The 17,182-nt window shown below is 43.5% G+C and overlaps 1 protein-coding gene across 2 annotated transcripts in view; it reads right to left on the bottom strand.

The window, feature by feature from the left end:
* The window catches only part of OSBPL10 (oxysterol binding protein like 10), a 553,744-nt gene that overhangs the window by 109,163 nt on the left and 427,399 nt on the right, over positions 1 to 17,182 (bottom strand). For both annotated transcript variants that reach the window (XM_069211998.1, XM_069211999.1), the window contains one exon: positions 6,599 to 6,754. In XM_069211998.1, the coding sequence (XP_069068099.1) occupies positions 6,599 to 6,754 (156 nt within the window). The remainder of the gene's footprint in view (positions 1 to 6,598; positions 6,755 to 17,182) is intronic.

Raw genomic sequence — 17,182 nt, 5'->3', positions numbered from 1 at the left:
ATGATGCCCCTCCCCTCCCCAGTGGCGTAACAAAACGTAAGGAGATTCCCCTGTAAAGTACATGGAGGGGACCCCCCTCCGAACTCACTCAGGAGCTCTCAGGACAGGGTACTGAGTTGAGGGCCCCCCCTCACTCCCCTCACCACTGGGGCTGCGGGGGCCTTTGTTAAGCCACTGTCCCACCCCCAACAACAGTTATAAATAACACATCAATCTTTGCAAATCTGCCTTAAAGGCGTATTCCAAGCTCTATTTTCAAACAGAGATTGTTTAACTAGAACCAGGACACAAGGGTCCAATCCCTGCAGTAAAATAAAAGCAGGTTGAATATGCTTTCTGGCTTAGAAAGTCATTGTAACATGCAGTCTGTCAGGTACCAGGAAGTGTTTTCTCACATTAGGGCGTGTTCTCGTGATAATATAGACACCTATCGTCAGATTATGAAAATAAGTGGGGAATTGAACATCAATTGGTACTGTTTTCCAGAATATCTTATTTGGCCACATTCATTTTCACTGGCACGGCAAATAAAGCGTATATACAGATGTGCAGAGTGTAATGTGCTATTTATTTCTATTGAGTGTGAGGAAAGGCCGTGACTCACAAGAGGTGAAGCATAGTATACGCTTTGCCTCTGCATGTTTGGTTTACATGGTTTATGCCATGATGATTTTTTTCATGTGTATTTATTTTTAACTAAAACTAGGGCACCAGGTGTTCAAATTGTGCACCAAGATAAATCACAGTGAGTTTGCATCCTGACTTATTGGTAGAGTTGCCTCCATGTGTGAAGTAATTGTAACACGCCATCTGTGAAGCAATAACTAGCATTATTTACATGGCAGTTTCTCTCTACTGTGATACTAAACTGGAATATCACCTTTGCGCTGCAGTAATAAATTTGTGACTTTGTGTTTATTAGTAAAGTTGCTCTAAATAACGTTATTGCGTAACATTTATTTTCATTGCTGTTTACATGTATAGGTGTATACTAGTGAAGGTTCCAGGTCACTTCCCTTTGGAAATTTTAAACTAATGGGTTAGCTATACACTCCAATTAATGTTGAATAGCTTCCTGAAATTTGCAAGCGTATTGACATGTTATAGACTTAATACATTAAAAGGTGGTTTGGAGTTAGTTCTTAGCTGCCACCAAACACATAACAGTAGAAAAGTTCACACTTCTCCACAACAAAGTGCACCAAATGTGACACACACATAGCTGTAGTGAGACTAAACCCTTCACTTTCAGAAAACAAATTCAGAACAACGTCTGCATTCTCCGGGCACCACCTCCTCCAAGGCATGTCTTTTATTTTAAATTCAGATCACAGCACCATGTCAGACATTATCCTCAAATTCATAAAGACATTTGAGGAAGTGCAATTACAAATGACTGATGTTCTGATTTTAGGCCGACAAGTTACTCCATCACAATGGTGCCAGATATCCTGCCCACCGAAATCTAAATCCCATTATATCCTGTGGGATTTAGACTTCGGCAGATGGGATATCCATCACCGTTGTGACGGATTAACTCGTCCATCAATATCTAAATCAGGCCCTGAGTATTTTTTGATCAGGTAGAATGCCATGAAGAATGGGAGGTCGGTCAGGCAGGTTTTAAGGTATGGGGAGGGAAGTTCGTGATTGACATTTCAACAAGCAAGTAGTATGATGAAAAAAACAAAAACAATATTTCTGGACCAAGTGAAGAAGCTGATAATAAGACTTATCACATAGCTCAGCATAGATAAACACCTATCCGGAACAAGAACCACACTGTGAATTTTGTAAGCAAGAATTAAGGGTGTGGGTTCTGAATATCGAGTAGGCAATATAAATTATACCTTAATTTAATAACCATAATATCGAGATCAGAAACACCAACAGGTGAGTGTGTGTAGATAATCTATATTTAACTTCACATCTACATATCTTGGTGTTATACATGCATAGGTACGTAAATTAGGGTAAGGAATGTTAAATCTATATTTACCTAAATGCACATCTATTTCGATATATTTGTCCCCAATATTTTGACTACCATATTAAGGTATAAATGATATTCGCTACTTACTATATCACACTACAACTAAATTAAGTGAACAGGGCTTGTAGGAACAACTGATTTTAGAGAGAAATATCAGACTTAAGGACGTGAGATCCATGACGCAGAATCTCAACCCCAGAGGACCTACTACCCAAACTCTTTTAAGCCAACCCGAAATCTGTTTTAATTCTGTTGCACAATCTAAATGACCAATGTTGGGGAAAAAAGTTTTCTGAAACAAGCAAAATCTGAGAAATTTCACGTAAGAGACGAATTTCATGCTTGTGCTGCTAAAGTTTTATGCCTCGTAAAAGTCCAGAGAAATTCACAGTTTGGACATTTGGGGGCACTTTAGTGAATTAATTAAATTTCATGTTTTGAGCCATTCAGCAATATTTATACCTGCAGCGCAGAACATGAAGGCATAATTCCACAAACTCTACCTGTTTCACTGCCACATTAGGCAAAAATAAATCGTCAAATCCTAATGATGATGCAAAGGGTATGCCCTATCGATGCCCCAGGTTTTTATAACTTCTCTGAAGCAAGTTGCTGTGTCATAGTGAACCCATTGTATGTATTGGGTAACCTATCAATAAAGCATCCTTCTGATTCATGCTAACCATAATTGACTTGTTAGATGTCGCTCTTAGGTACACTTTATGCGCCTGGTCACCCAGCATTTTGCACCTATAAGAATCACTTAGAGCAAGTTATGTGCAAACGTTAATTTGCAGCCACATATCGTTATTCAAAGATTCATGATTTGTGTATATTTCAGTCATCAAATGATAATTACGACTGGAGGAACATATAGCAAGCCTAATAAAACCAATTAAACAAGCCCTCAGATATACAAATTGATAAGCACATCAAAGGCTTGTAACCTGGTAATAGGAACTAGTTAGCCATAATATCCATAGAGGAATAATTAAATTCTATGCTAATATCTAAGCTCACCGTGTGTTTGACATATATCTTATAGGACATGTACCCCCCAGTTTTGAGGGAGTAATGGGGAGCCCTATACCTCTAGAACCATTCCCAATTGCAGACCACAGTAATTCTACTTATAAAACAATGAAAGTTTATTTTCAGCGAGGGAAGGATATGCATTGCTCCAATACTTTAGAGAGGTAATGAAATGGGGTTTCTCTCTTTGAAAAAAGATGAAAAAGTTACACGTGAGGAAAAATATAAGATGAAAAAGATGGCAGTATTCTTTTAACTCCTGAAACAAGTTGCGGGCAAGAGGAGCATGCACAAATCTGGGAAGTTTGGGTGTATTTTCATAGTTACTCTTAAGGATTATTCTGAATTCCCTAAAAACTGGAAGTCTCTGTGGCTGGGAGGAGAGATACTATAATGTACAGATTTCTAACAAACCAAATTCTAGTTCTCATGCCTCTCCTCTTTGCCTTAGTGATTGAGCCATTAGCCATCCAAGTTAGATGAGCACATGACATTGCAGGGATCCCCTTTGGGAGTTGTAAACGCAAACTCTTTGCAGATGATATTTTACTTACCATTGGCAAACCCCTCTAACTTCCTACCAGCCCTGCTCTCACTCTCGACTCTACAGTTCGAAACTGTATCAGGGTTCATAGTGAACACAGAAAAATAATGCATCCTCAACCTCACCCTACCAGTACAAGGCGTAACATCACTTAAACCACAAAACTCTTTCTGATGGGCAACTACCTCGATCCGCTACCTAGGCCTCAACATGACATCTAACAGACTGGACGAGACTTAACTGGAAGGAGTATCAGACAGCCATTCTGGAAGATCTCTGGAGATGCCCCCCCAGATAAGCATCTTGGTTAAGGGTGAACAGAATAATAAACATTTTACATCCTCCCAACCTCCTCTACCTCTTTCAATCTCTTCCAACAGCCATTCCCACGACTGGCACTTTACGACTCCAAACCCAAGTCTGAAACTTCATTTGAAAACATTCTCACATCTCACAAGAGCTTGTTACACTCCCAAGTGTAGGAGGTGGGCTAGAATTCTTTAACCTATTAGACTACTATTGAACTGCACGCCTATGTTTCATCTCCAAATGGACTGCGAGAGAATGAAGAAAGAAGGAAAATCATTGGTTTGACATGGACAGGGCCGTCACATGTCGGCTGATATGGGATCTAGCCAGGTTCCCCCTCACCGCTTGCCCCAAAAGCGCCTATGTAGCAACAGTTACCATAATGGGTCTTGACATTTGGGACGATCTCAACCCTCTAGAGGGAGTCTCATGACATTCTCCTCCCCCCCACACATTGACAGCCAGAAATCCAGACTTTACACCAAAATTAGACCCCAGAGCATTCTCAGATTGGTCTGAAGTGGACTGTAGAACCCGACTAGACCTATTCAGAGGGGACATTATCACATTTTTGACCAATGCAAGCTCAAAATCCATGTTTCAGAACAGGCCCGACTACAATACTGCCAGCTACGGCACTGGGCCCTACACCCATCTCACCTCCCAACCGCTATGAGAAGCTGACTCCCCCCACTTTGATAACCTGATCCGTACCTACTCAGACACAAAGAGCCTCAATTCTAGAACTTATATAGCTTTTCAGGATTTTAAGTCAGTCAGGACACATGCCTATCAAATCCAATGTGACTCTGATCTTCACCAGACTATCACAATTAGGGACTAGGAGCTACTCTGGCATGACATTCCCAAAACCCTACGTAGCGTACTACACAGGGGATCAACTCACAAAATATTGTACCAATTCTACTTCACCCCAGCTCGATTACACAAAATGTTTCCCAAGACTCATCACAATTTTAGAATTGCAACCAAACAGAAGGTTTATTCCTAAATAAATGGTGGTCCTTTGTTGTGATACAAAGCTTTGGAAAGAGAAGGGTGTGCTAGGATATCTGAGCCACCTTCTATTATCCTGGGCATTCAAACTCTGACTCTCCAAAACATGACAGGCTCTGAGAGTTTTCTCCTTCGGCACACGGTGGTGTATTGGAAACAGGGAACTACACCACACCCTCAAGATATGGAAGGTTCTGGCTATGGAACAAATCGCACACAATCACAATCTCAATTATAGTGAGAGCAAATTCAAATGCATCGGACAACCCCTGACTATATATCGAAACCAGACCCCACAATGCCCCTGAACTCTAGATCTTTTGGATTGAACGGAGCTAGGCAAGGTCACACAGTGAAAAACAACACTGCGACTCCATGCACCAAACATTCCACCAGCTCCCATAGAATCTGCAGCTTGTTGGACTCTACTATCCGAACACACTCAATTGCCACTTAAAACTCCTCACAAGGAACCACTTTGAACCTTTACTGCCAACTTTAGGCAGCATATAATCTATGGCCAACCACACCGCCCACTTTGGGGCCATACATTCGGGGAAGGCACCATCCCTGAACCCTCCTATCTGATCTCCTTTTCTCCACACTACTTGGCTTCCCTCCTTCACACCCCCCGTGTTACCCTACTTAATGTTTAGATATTCTCTTCTTTCCACAGTTGTGGACAGACGGACACCGCCATCTATAAATATAACACAGCAAACCTATACTGAGCTACTACCCTCTATGCAATTGCATTTTTAAATAAATAAAATACATACATAAAAAATCCAGTCGCTGAATCCCATATTGCATCTTACATGGAATGTCTTTGAATTATAGGAAAACAGATTTATATGGAAATGACTTAGGATGCAACCAGAAGGGGCTACTTTGTATTTCCAATTGCTTTTTTAATTTAAGCAGGTTGAAAACCAACATGACCTTTTGCAAGAGACGCATGGTCAAAAAAGGGAAAACATAAAAAAGGTATTGTAGAGAAAACAAAACAGTAAAATCTCAGATTGTTTATAAAAAATCGAGAGTAGGTAGACAAAATAAGCCTTTGTGTTTTTTACATTTTAAACTCGCAAAGAATGGTGGACGAAATGACAGACTCTGATGTCAGAGAGTTCTCAAGTCCAGGCTGAAAACCAAACTCAGCCCTGGCAAAAAGATTTAAACCAGCCCCACTCCGCAGGAGCTGCCTTCAGAATAGTGTCAAAGGGGCTTCCCAGGCGGGAGTCCCCTTATCTGCAGCCGCTCGGAGAATGGATATCCTAGCCACATATGCTCTTCATCTAAAACTTCTACTTGGTAGGATTTAATTATTCCTAGAAGGTTTGTACACTTTAAGATTTGGTGAACAACAGATTACCATTTTCATCAACTGCTTATGCCCTCTATGTTGTGGCTGTAGCTTATGAGCTCAAGTAGAAAGGCTCACAAAATCAATGAGCTTAACAACTTCAGGACCACCACAACTGTGGTTCACTCCAGGAAACATTTTTAGATACACCTCTTTAAAGAATACTACATCATGATGCAGCAGCAGTCCACGAACCAGCTAACTCTTAAATTACCAATTTACTACATCCTTGCTTTTGACACTAAAGAGCTATCTGCTGCCATTGGGGAGGTTTGTGTAATGCAAGTACCATATTCAGATGTACATTAATAAATAAAGACAGTGCCACTGAGCATACCCTCGTAAGGTCCATTCCCAGTTTCAGCTGTGAAATGAGATGAAGAATCACACTGCGTTGGTCGTCCATGACGCCCAGGTCTTCCTCTTCGTCGTCTTCTTGATCTGTCATCTCATCTCCAGCATTGATTTGCTCTGGCGGGCCGGACTGCGACAGCTGAAAAAGAAAAGTATTGTGGCATCACCATCTGAATGTGCACTGTGGTGTCTGGGAGTGCAATATGTATTGGTAGATGACGAGCTGCATCCAGAAATCCAAGAAAGCCTGTGTCCTATGGGATTAACATAGAGGACATTTGCAAGTGCGATACAATTGCAACTACACTATATCTGCAAATACTAAGAGGCAGATTTACTCATTTTTTACATAACGCTGCACAGTAACAGAATTTGTTGTGCTGCATTGTGCAAGGGGAAAAATAGCACAGAACCATTTAAATAAGGATACCTTACATGGGGCATCATCTTGCAAAGGTCAGTGCAATTTGTGCAGCATACCATTTGAATGGAAGCATTCAAATACAGTAAATATTCCTGTGCCTAGACAAACATAGAAGGATGCCAGGCACGGTGATACACTTCTGCACACATGCAATGTCTGGGTTTGTATGAGAAATTAAAACATTTCTTCTTGATATCACCTGATTCCAGGAGGCGTTACTTTTTTGATGCAAAGCCCAGTCTGGCTATCTTGGTCGATCGGGTTTTGTGTCAAATCTTATGAGCGGTGACACTGATCCACCCAAGCAACATCCAGAGCAAAAGACCTTTGCACTGGAAAGTAAATACCTAGGGGCTTATTTACAAGCCCCCTGTTCCACTGGTGCATCACGTTTTGTGACATACCGGTGGTGCATTGTGCAGGCCCACATCTACAAGGCCACGCAAAGCCACTTTGTGTAACGTTTCATATGCACATATGGTGTAAGGCAACGCAGCACATGTCGCTGCATTGCCTTATACTGCAAAAAGGAGGTGTACCATAGGCGTTGCGGAGGGTTTTCCCACACATCAACGTAAGTTTTGACGCATTCCCAGATTTACAAGAATCTGTGAACCTGGGAATACGTCAAAATCTTATGCCTCGCCAGGGGAGGTGTAGAGAGGAGAAGTGTCTTTATTTCTCCTTGTTTTTTCCTCTTTCTATGACCAAATGAGGAAATAGCCTCCATGCATTCTTTTTGTGCAGGAAGGTGTCCCTTCCTGCTCAGAAACAATCCTGACTGCAACACCGGCATCCTTGCACCATGGTGCAAGGGTGCTTGCATTGGCGACAGAAAAGTGCAATATCTTGTAACTAAAAGATACATTTTTTTTTTTAAATAATAAAAATATTTAGATAAAAAATTCAGTCGCTGAGTCCCATATTGCATATTATGTGGAATGTCTTTGAATTATAGGAAAACAGTTTTATATGGAAATGACTTAGGATGCAACCAGAAGGGACTGCAAGATACGGTGCATTTCTGTCCTCTCCCACTGTGCATTTCTGCCTTTTCCCTGTGGTACAGGGCAGCACGCCAAGGGCTTGTAAATAAACCCCCAAGTGCCCCTTGAGTCACTTCACTTCCCTCTGCGCTGGCGCAGTTCCCAAGTAAATCTGGGCATTTGTGTTTTCCACAGTAACATTTGAAAATAATGTTGTTTTTAACCAATACATGCAATGTCTGCATGTGTTGTCCATATGGAGGAGAAGAATATCTGCCAAAAAAGCAAAAATGGAAATATTGCAAACCATCGGTGTGAATGCTTGTAATGTCGTAAACTAATCATTTATATGGAAAATATTAAAAATTAAAAAATATTGGCAAATGCATATATTAATGCACGCATATGTTTATGTATTTATAGATCTGCATGCATAAATTATATTTTGTGGCGCCCAGAGACATGTTGGCATATGGAACCATCTTCAGGCCTCTCTGCCTTCCACGCATCCATATGCCTTGTGCCATCCATTGCATAATGTCTGCCCTGGTGCAGGATTGACTTTACAGAAGCAGAGCCACCCCATATCCATTCTCGGAGATGCATGGAGATATTTCTAATATATGGCACCCCACAAACAGCAGTGTAAACATTACATTTATAATACTTGTTGCACAAGGTGATCCAGTAAGTGCTAGGTACATGCAAGCCAATCCTGAGCACCAGTTAAAAGAAAACATGTTACCTAACTATAAATTGTGAATATATCTATATGATTTTAATGCTATAAAATAGCTGGAATGCACAAGGAAAGGGTGTTAGCAAGGGTCCTTGTATTGGGAGGGATAAAAGAAGGGAGGTATAATTTTCTCTTTAATATAATTCAGTTAAAATGATTGAAACCTAAAAATAAAGTCCCTTGTTGAATCAATCATATGTGTAAAGGAAACCGTCAACTAACAGTCTTTGCCTGCCATCTTTTTGGAAGCAATGTGGCATTTCAGCCTGGCTATTAGATTTACAGGCACCGCCGTCCTTGTGGATAATTTTCACGCCTGTGCACGAGGCTTCATGGCACTATATGTAAAGGTTATTGGACCAGTTTGCTCATTAGACACTCCATCAGAAGGATCACTCATGCAATATCAGTTTTATCCCTGGATATGAAATGGGGAAGTCCCATCTACTCCCTTCTTGTGCAACCACAAGTGCAATCTGGCGTGGCTGAGTGTGCACCATGAGCATGTGGGAGTTGGCACCATGAGAATTCTTGTGATATCCTGAGTGCCTCCTGGTACACCTGAGAAGACATAACAGGAAGCATCTTGTCCTGCCAAGAGTACATCCAGGTGCACCTGGGAGTCTGTTGTGAGTTCATCCTGGTATGTTTGTTTTAGAATCTGCACTGTGAAGCTGATTGTGCTAAAATAAGTGCATCTTTGCACAAGTGTGAGTTTGACCCATGAAGCTTCTAACACTACTTTGATTTCATACTGGTGCACTAGATGGTCTGCACCATAAAGGCTCTTGGGCACCAGTGGATCCTTTCTGGTACACCAGGAAGACCACCAGTTGTTGAATGAGTCTATATTTGTGTGTTGATGTTGTAAGGAAGCAGTTTCTACCCCATGGACCTATGTATCTTTGGCCCCTCTGTAGTCTGGGACCCCAAATGGAGTCTCATCAGCTGATCTTCAGTGGTGGAAAAACGCTCTCTACACATTGCTTCTAAAGGAATGCACAAACGTGTGCACATATGTATAGGCTGTCTGACTCAGCCAGTATCTGCACACAGGTAGCACTGATCCAGATGGGCCACAGACTAAACGTAATACTATGTGACTGAGGGCCAAAAGGGAAACTTTATTTTAATATCTTCAGATTGGCTCAGAGTTTGAAAGTCACTGTCTTCTACCAACATGAATAGGCCTGGGACTCAAAGATAAGTTCCTTTTAGACATATCTGGGTTATTCCACAAATGTAGTAATTTGGCATATTTCTCTGCATCTGGCTCGATGAGATTCATGTCTTGAGATGCCCTACTGGGAGAGTTAAGCTTTCTGCTGCCCCTGGAGGCAGATCAAAGCCACCTGAATACAATAAGCACATCCTAGAGAGATTAGGTTTCTCCTGGTAGAGGGAAGGGGTCGGGTGGAGAGTCTGAGACTGTTAGCAGCACCTCCCTGTTAAATGACTAGGAGAATGTTGGACAAAAGGGTGAAAGACAGACCTTTGCCCTGAGCCACCACAGGATGTTTCTTTGTAGTTTGAAAGGGAAGAAACTAGGCCTAAGTGGGCAAAGGCTGGCTCAGGAGAGAGCTGTGCTAAGTCTGAGAAAACTATGCAACACAAGGGTGGTACAGGCTGTATGCAGAGTCCTGTTAATGACATAAAGGGGTGAAAGAATGCTGTGGCACCACCAGGTTGGGTGGTTGCACCACCAATTGAAACTTTACTTCCCTTTGTAAACCCAAGCACAGCATCAGAGGGCAGAAAAGAGGATTACAAAAACAGTGGCATGGACAGTGTGAGCTGGGTCGCTCCTGCCACAGGGGAGATCTCTGTCTTGTACTCTTGACCTGTGTAGATGCTCTCCACAGCTAGTTGCCCTGGCTCCCCAAATTCCCTGTCAGGGCTAGTAGAAGGTGGACTTGATGGAAAATCCTGAAGTATGGAGTTCCTTGGAATTCTGTGGACTGGTCCAGTTGTGGAAGCTCCTAGAGAGGGCATTACAAGCTCTTGCTGGACACACTGACCTGAAAGTGACAGAAAGTATGGATGTCTGTGGAAGCAGGCAGGGATGGTGGTCTGTCATAGAGGACATTGGGGTGATGCTGCCAGGAAGATCCTAGGAGGAATGGTCAAGATGGCACACCCAGGCCACTCTGCTGCAGAATAGTAGAAAACAGTAATGCCAGAGGTAGCGGAAAGTTACCAGGAATTCTCTACAGAAACATCTTGAGCCTTGGGCCCTAGGTGGCCCTAGAAACATACATTTGGCGACTGCAGCACATCACCATGAGCAGAAATCAGCACACCTCACTGAAAGTGGCCCAAGGTGCCTGAGATTACGTAAAAATCTAGAACCACTCATGCATGAGCCATCCACTGCCACCAAGGGATCCCTAGTTGTCCCCCTGGGGAGCGCACAATGTGTTGGTTCCTCTGGGTACCTAAGTATGACCCCACGTTATTATAAAAATCATCCCCCATAGAGGTGGGGACCCACCAGTGACACTGCCTTGAGTCTCTGGGAAACTGCCAGAGCTGTGGGCCTGTGAGGTGGTGGGCCCACGGCCTTAAGAAGCCTCCATTTCAAAATGGAAAACTTTTTTTCCATACCTAGCCCTATTTCCTGGCAGCAAACAGTGCTGTTTTGAAAGAAAAAAAATGCTCCATTTTGAAAAAACTTCAGTGAAAACTGGAGGTGGTTCCCTGGACCGTCGCCTACTCCCCTGAAATTGCCGCTTTGGTACCTAAGAGGGAATGAGCTGTAAGGTTACCTTAACCCCATTTGCAACTGAGTTACCAATCCAATTTGGGAGTTGGTAACTGATCAATGGTTTGCAACCAGAATTACGGGTCGAAACCATTGATACACAGATTACCAATCCTCAATTTGGGAGAAAGGACCAAAACACTCCCCTTCCAAATTACGAATCGGTAATCATCTTTCAATCTATTTTGTCAGTCAGAAAAAGGTTTCCAAATCAGAAAACAGATATGAAACATGAGTGAAAGTGATTTCGGGATCACAGGCCCTGTAATTTAGAAACGTGCAGGGTTTCCGAACACTAAATCACTTAGAACATCTGGCCCTCTGTGAACTAACATCTAATCCCAGCTTTGCCACGTTAACAAATCATGCTGGCAATAAACATTGGATTAAAAAGGATTCTAAGGGTCGGAACACACAAACTGGATAATGTACATTGAAGAAACGTAAAATAATTTGTGCACACCACTCTATGGGCCAGTTATACGAGGCACTGGTTGCAAAATATTATTTGCAATTTGCGACCACTATTTTTGCAATCAGTGTGTTTTTTTGCGATCTGACCTTTATACAAGTAGATCAGTTGACAAAATGCCCAATTGTCGCGGGTCACAAGTCGACCTACCTCATGAATGTTAATCAGGTGGGTAACAAATTGCGACTCACTATGATTCAAACCCACATCACAGATATGGTAGCCCGCTGGGGTCAGCAGACTGCCATGTCTATGACTGCTTTTAAATAAAACAATCATTTTTTAAGTGTAGCCCATGATGGATTAAAAAATGAAACGTTTAAGTAACATTTTCAAGAGAAACTAGTGACCTACTGGGCCACTGCACTGCTCAAAAAATGCTTGGTGTGTAATTTACATACCAAATGTTTCAATGGTTCCGCTCATGCTGTGGCTCTTAAAGTCGAGTCAGACTCCTGATCGTCTCTCTCTTATCAATTTTCTGGGTTGCACCCCCTTACCTCAGTGTGCTGTCTAGCCCAGCCCGATTATATGCTCGCACCCCAAACCATCACACAGGGGTTCCTGTAATCTAATTTTAACTAGACTCCATAAACTCAAGCTTGAGGTGCTCCTGCTACAATAAAAATGTTCTCCATAAGGAACTGCCCAGCTCCTTGAAGCCAGGTCCTCTCTACATCAAATACCTAAAATAAAATAATACATATTCCAGGGCTTAACTTGGGCTGATCGTTTCCGGTGCTCGGCACCTGCAGTTCATTGTCGACACAGCGCTTATGAAAGTCTGCCACATGGGGGCGATTTCCGTCCAATTTAGAGATCAGCACAACATTGGTTTAATAGTTCAATATACATTAAAAATTACTAACACCTGCCCTCTTAGTGATTCGTATAGCTTAGTGGGCCTGGAATAGTCGGACTTGTACCAGTGCGACTGTTAGTCGTTGTGGTATTTCCATAGGCAGCACTGGCAGGGGCAATGGGCTGTGCAAACTAAGGTGGCCTCCTTAGGAGGGCCCTGGCACTTGTGTTTTTTACAAACAAGCACTGACACATTCATACCCAAATGGGTGATTTGGCAGTATCAGTTTAGTCAGGTTTTTTATATGTACTAGTATCTTCATGTGATCAATGGGCTGTATCACGTCACATTGCCCTCTTAACAAAGTCATTCCTTTACCAGTCAATGTTGCTGAGTAGCTCTACCCGTGTGGGCGAAGATCATGTCAATCATGCTCAATCCCGCCCAGCAATCGACCCAATCGGCTTATTTCTATCTTCCTCAGTCCTAACACATTGGCAGAGACAGTACAAGCAAAGAGAAGGCTGAAGTCAGCAGTACCTGTGCAGAAAACTCTTAAGGCACAAAGCAAACCTGTAAGAAGGTTTGTTCCCCTCTTTGACAACAAGTTTTGTACTGAGCATCACCGCAGGTGCATATGTCTTTCGTATGGGATTCATCGTAAATTCATTAAAGATAATTGTCAGATTTATACCAACACTTTAGTGCATTCAATCTGAGCACATTCCTTATAATCAAAACATAAAAACCGACAGATGTAAAAACATAGGCCTGTCTTTTTTTTTTATAGCAGGACAGATGGTGAGGGCCCTTCGTGGAAAAACCAACCGCTTAAAATAGACATGTGTCGGCTGCCAAGGAAACAGTGCATAGAAACACAGAATCTGACAATAGTTACCAATAATTACCCACTCTTACAAATACAAACCACATCTCATCCCAATCTCTCCCTTAGCTTTACCCCTTCTGCAGTGTCTACAGCAGTAGTTCTCAACTTGTGGTACCAGGACCCACTGGGGGTCTGCAAAGCCCTCGCAGGGAGTCCATGACTGCTTAGAAAATTAATTAATATTAACAGATGAATAAAGCGTATATAGATATAGTGGCTAATTATACAATTAAAAATGTTAAACATACTGTAAATGTCAAGGAATTTAAAATTGGAGGCTAAAAAATTTAATTAGTATCCCCAGATTGATTTGTTAGAACAGTGCAGGTGAAACAAACAGAATACAGTATGCATGATAAGTGGCTTCAATTGAATTTAGAAAAGCTCCAGCCTTCCTATTAAAATTACAATAATTTGTATTGCTTTTATTTTATTTGTTTGCAAATTAAATAAAACGTGTTATCATTTGTGTATGTGTTTTTGTAATGCTTGTTTATGTTTTTTGTGTGTATTGTTTTGCGGTTCAAATCAATGACAATGTTGAAGCCTGGGTCCCCGGCTTAAACGAATGACTCAGTGGGGGGTCCCCCGATTCCAATAAAGATTCACTGGGGGTCCATGGGTTACAGTAATGATAAAGTGAGGGTCCACAGAAGTTAAAAGGTTTGGAACCACTGGTCTACAGCACTTTTTGAGCAGTCACAAGGGGAGGGTGGATGGGGGTCTTTTCCCCAGTCTCCACTCATTTTGGAGCCCCGTTCTCCTGTTACATCAGGAGAAGGCCTGATTTATTCCTGCTTAAGTCAGCTAATGCAGCAGCACCACTAGGTGGCACCAAAAATTGTGTTTTCCCTAGAGAACATGTGTTTCCAATGACGAGCTGCTACGTGGATCAAAGTCCTAAGAGGGACCCCATAAAGGGTTTAGCCCCAGCAAAGCTTCAGATGTGCCTGAAAAAGTAAATCACTACAACATGCTGCCAAAGAACCGCAGCAAGGCATATCTATCAAGCATAAATGCCCTATCAAACTGTACTGCAGCATGTGTACAGCACGCTGCTGCCAATCGTGTGGCCCCCACACCAATAGCAGCTCCTCTGCTATGGCAGAGGAGCATAGTCTTACCGCCAGCAGCAGCAGCAGCAGCAGCTGCAAAACTAGAAAAATAAAACAACAATAAACTATGTTTATTAATGTTTTATTTTTCAAGGGGGCGAGGCCATGGGGGATTGGTGTGTACTCCCCCTCGGTGCGCATGTGTATTTGGCCAGCCATCTCAGGACGGCCAAACCCACATGCGCACTGAGCTCTCTCCATCCCGAGCTGTGTTGCCGTGTTGGAGACAGTATGCACAGGCTAGGCTCCCAGTCTGCCTGGGAGCGCAAAGCTACGAGGCTCAGGCCAATCCTAAAGCTGCTCTTATGCAGCCAGCAGCATGAGAGCACCATCAAGATTGGCCGAAGGGCAGGCTGGGAATCTGTGCCTGCAGTGAGTGGAGCGAGAAGAGTGGTGTGGCGGCGTCGATCTGGCAGGCTTCAGGTACGTTTTTTAAAATTATTTCTATTGTCTTTTCTTTGTGCCTACCACCCCGCCACCTTGCCCCGACAGCAGCCACTCCTGCCCTACGCTATGAAGAGTCCTTGTCCGGATTGCGGCATGTCCAGTATGCGTTGTTGGGAGAGAATACACGCAAGACTCAAACCTGCAGGGTCGGCCTGGGACAGAAAATAGGTCCGTGCAGCGAAATAAAAGTGGCGCGATTGGCGAATTAGCTAAAAGAAAGTGACCCATATTTACAAATTAGGGCAGTGCTGAACTTGTAAATAAACACTGCATGTGCTTAGCAAGGTATGGAAGACGGCACGCATTTGTACTTGCTGCAGGCAAGGTTTGTTTTAATAACAGGGAAATCAACAGTAAAACAGGCCCACAAACAACCAAACAACCGTCCCTCCCACTGACCTGCCAGCCCAGCCCGCTGATTGCCCTATAGGCAGTTCCGCTCTGCAAACCCAAGTGCGTCTCATATTTAGGATCAATACGTGAAAGGGAAAGCTGGAGAATCTAATTCGATCTGCCCAGAAAGACCCAGCTACTATGCGCATCAAGCACAACTCTAAAGCGCACAGACACAGGGCGCAGAAACGCCCGGCGCTATTTTGCAGAAGTTAATAGAGGCGGACGGCAGCCCGGGCATCGGACAGGGGAGGGGGCACCGAGAACTCACGGGAGAAGTCTGTCGGGCTGGTCTCAGCTTCCTCCGGACTGACCTCATGGAGCTGCTCCAGAAGTTGGGTTGTTGCTGCCGCTCTGGCCGCTGCTGCAGTCGCTGGTTAGATGGAATTAGCGATGCCATGGAGGAGGTAAAGCGCCCTCCCTCCCCTCCCTAGGACTCTCTCCTCCTCCCTCTCTCGCTCCCTCCCTCCCTCTATTAATTGGTGAAGTGGAGAAAGTGAGGTGAGCTCTCAGTGCCTTTGTAAAGCCCACCGCCCGCATGTTTGTGGGGCTCGTGACGGGGATCAGTCGGCTTAGCAGCAATTAAGCGCTTCTGTCGTCGCTAGTCAACCGGTTTTGAGCCGTGGTGGGCTCGGGCTGGCAGCCGACCATGGCACGGCTCAGAGACGGATGGAAAACTGAGAGAGAGCCCCGCAGGCTGGCAGGGAAAATGGGCCAAGGCGCGCGAATCTGGGCCCCTGCAGGGCAGACTCCATTGTGGGGCATCTAGTTAAAGGGCGACACTGCCCTCTGTGCCCAATCAGAAGGGGTCTACGATTTTACCTGCTCTTTACAGTATAGTGCCTTGAAGGCACCAGCCAGAGCAGCAGAGCTTTACCCAAACACATCATTATTACTATTAGGGTAAATGACCTTTCCGTTTCCTCCATGCGCTGTTTTTACAAATATTCCACGACATTGATAACGTGAACTTTGCTCTGCACATTGTCTAGCAGGCAAGGTGTCCTCACATTCGATTAGTGAGACAGACAAGGGCCCCCGAGTATTCACCTTGCTTGACTGACTAGCAACCTTTAGACGTCACCTTGTTCGACTCTCAACCTTTAACAATCACCTTGTCTGACCGACCAGCAACCTTTCTGACTGACTAGCTGCCTTTAACATTCACCTCCTTTGACTGACTAGCAACCTTCAAAGTTTACCTTATTTGACTGACTAGCAACCTTTAACACTCACCTCCTTTGACTGACTAGCATCCTTCAACGTTTACCTTCCTTGACTGACTAGCAACCTTTAACACTCACCTTGTTTGACAGACTAATATCCTGGAACATTCTTCTGGGTATCCTCAAACCTTTCCTCAGCCTGCCTCAATCAGACAGGTATCCTCGAACATTAATGTGGTTTACAAGGCTATTAGCCCCGATCATTCACCAAGGTGACCAGGCTAATATCGAAAAACATTCACCTACTTTCATAGACCAGTCTCCTTAAAAATCTCTGAGCTTACCTCCATAATCCTCAAACCTTCACCTAGTG

This window comes from Pleurodeles waltl, chromosome 10 (genome assembly GCF_031143425.1).
Source record: "Pleurodeles waltl isolate 20211129_DDA chromosome 10, aPleWal1.hap1.20221129, whole genome shotgun sequence".
Classification (NCBI taxonomy): Eukaryota; Metazoa; Chordata; class Amphibia; order Caudata; family Salamandridae; genus Pleurodeles; species Pleurodeles waltl.
The sequence above is the reverse complement of the archived record's forward strand: the minus strand, read 5'-3'. Positions and strand labels throughout refer to the sequence as shown.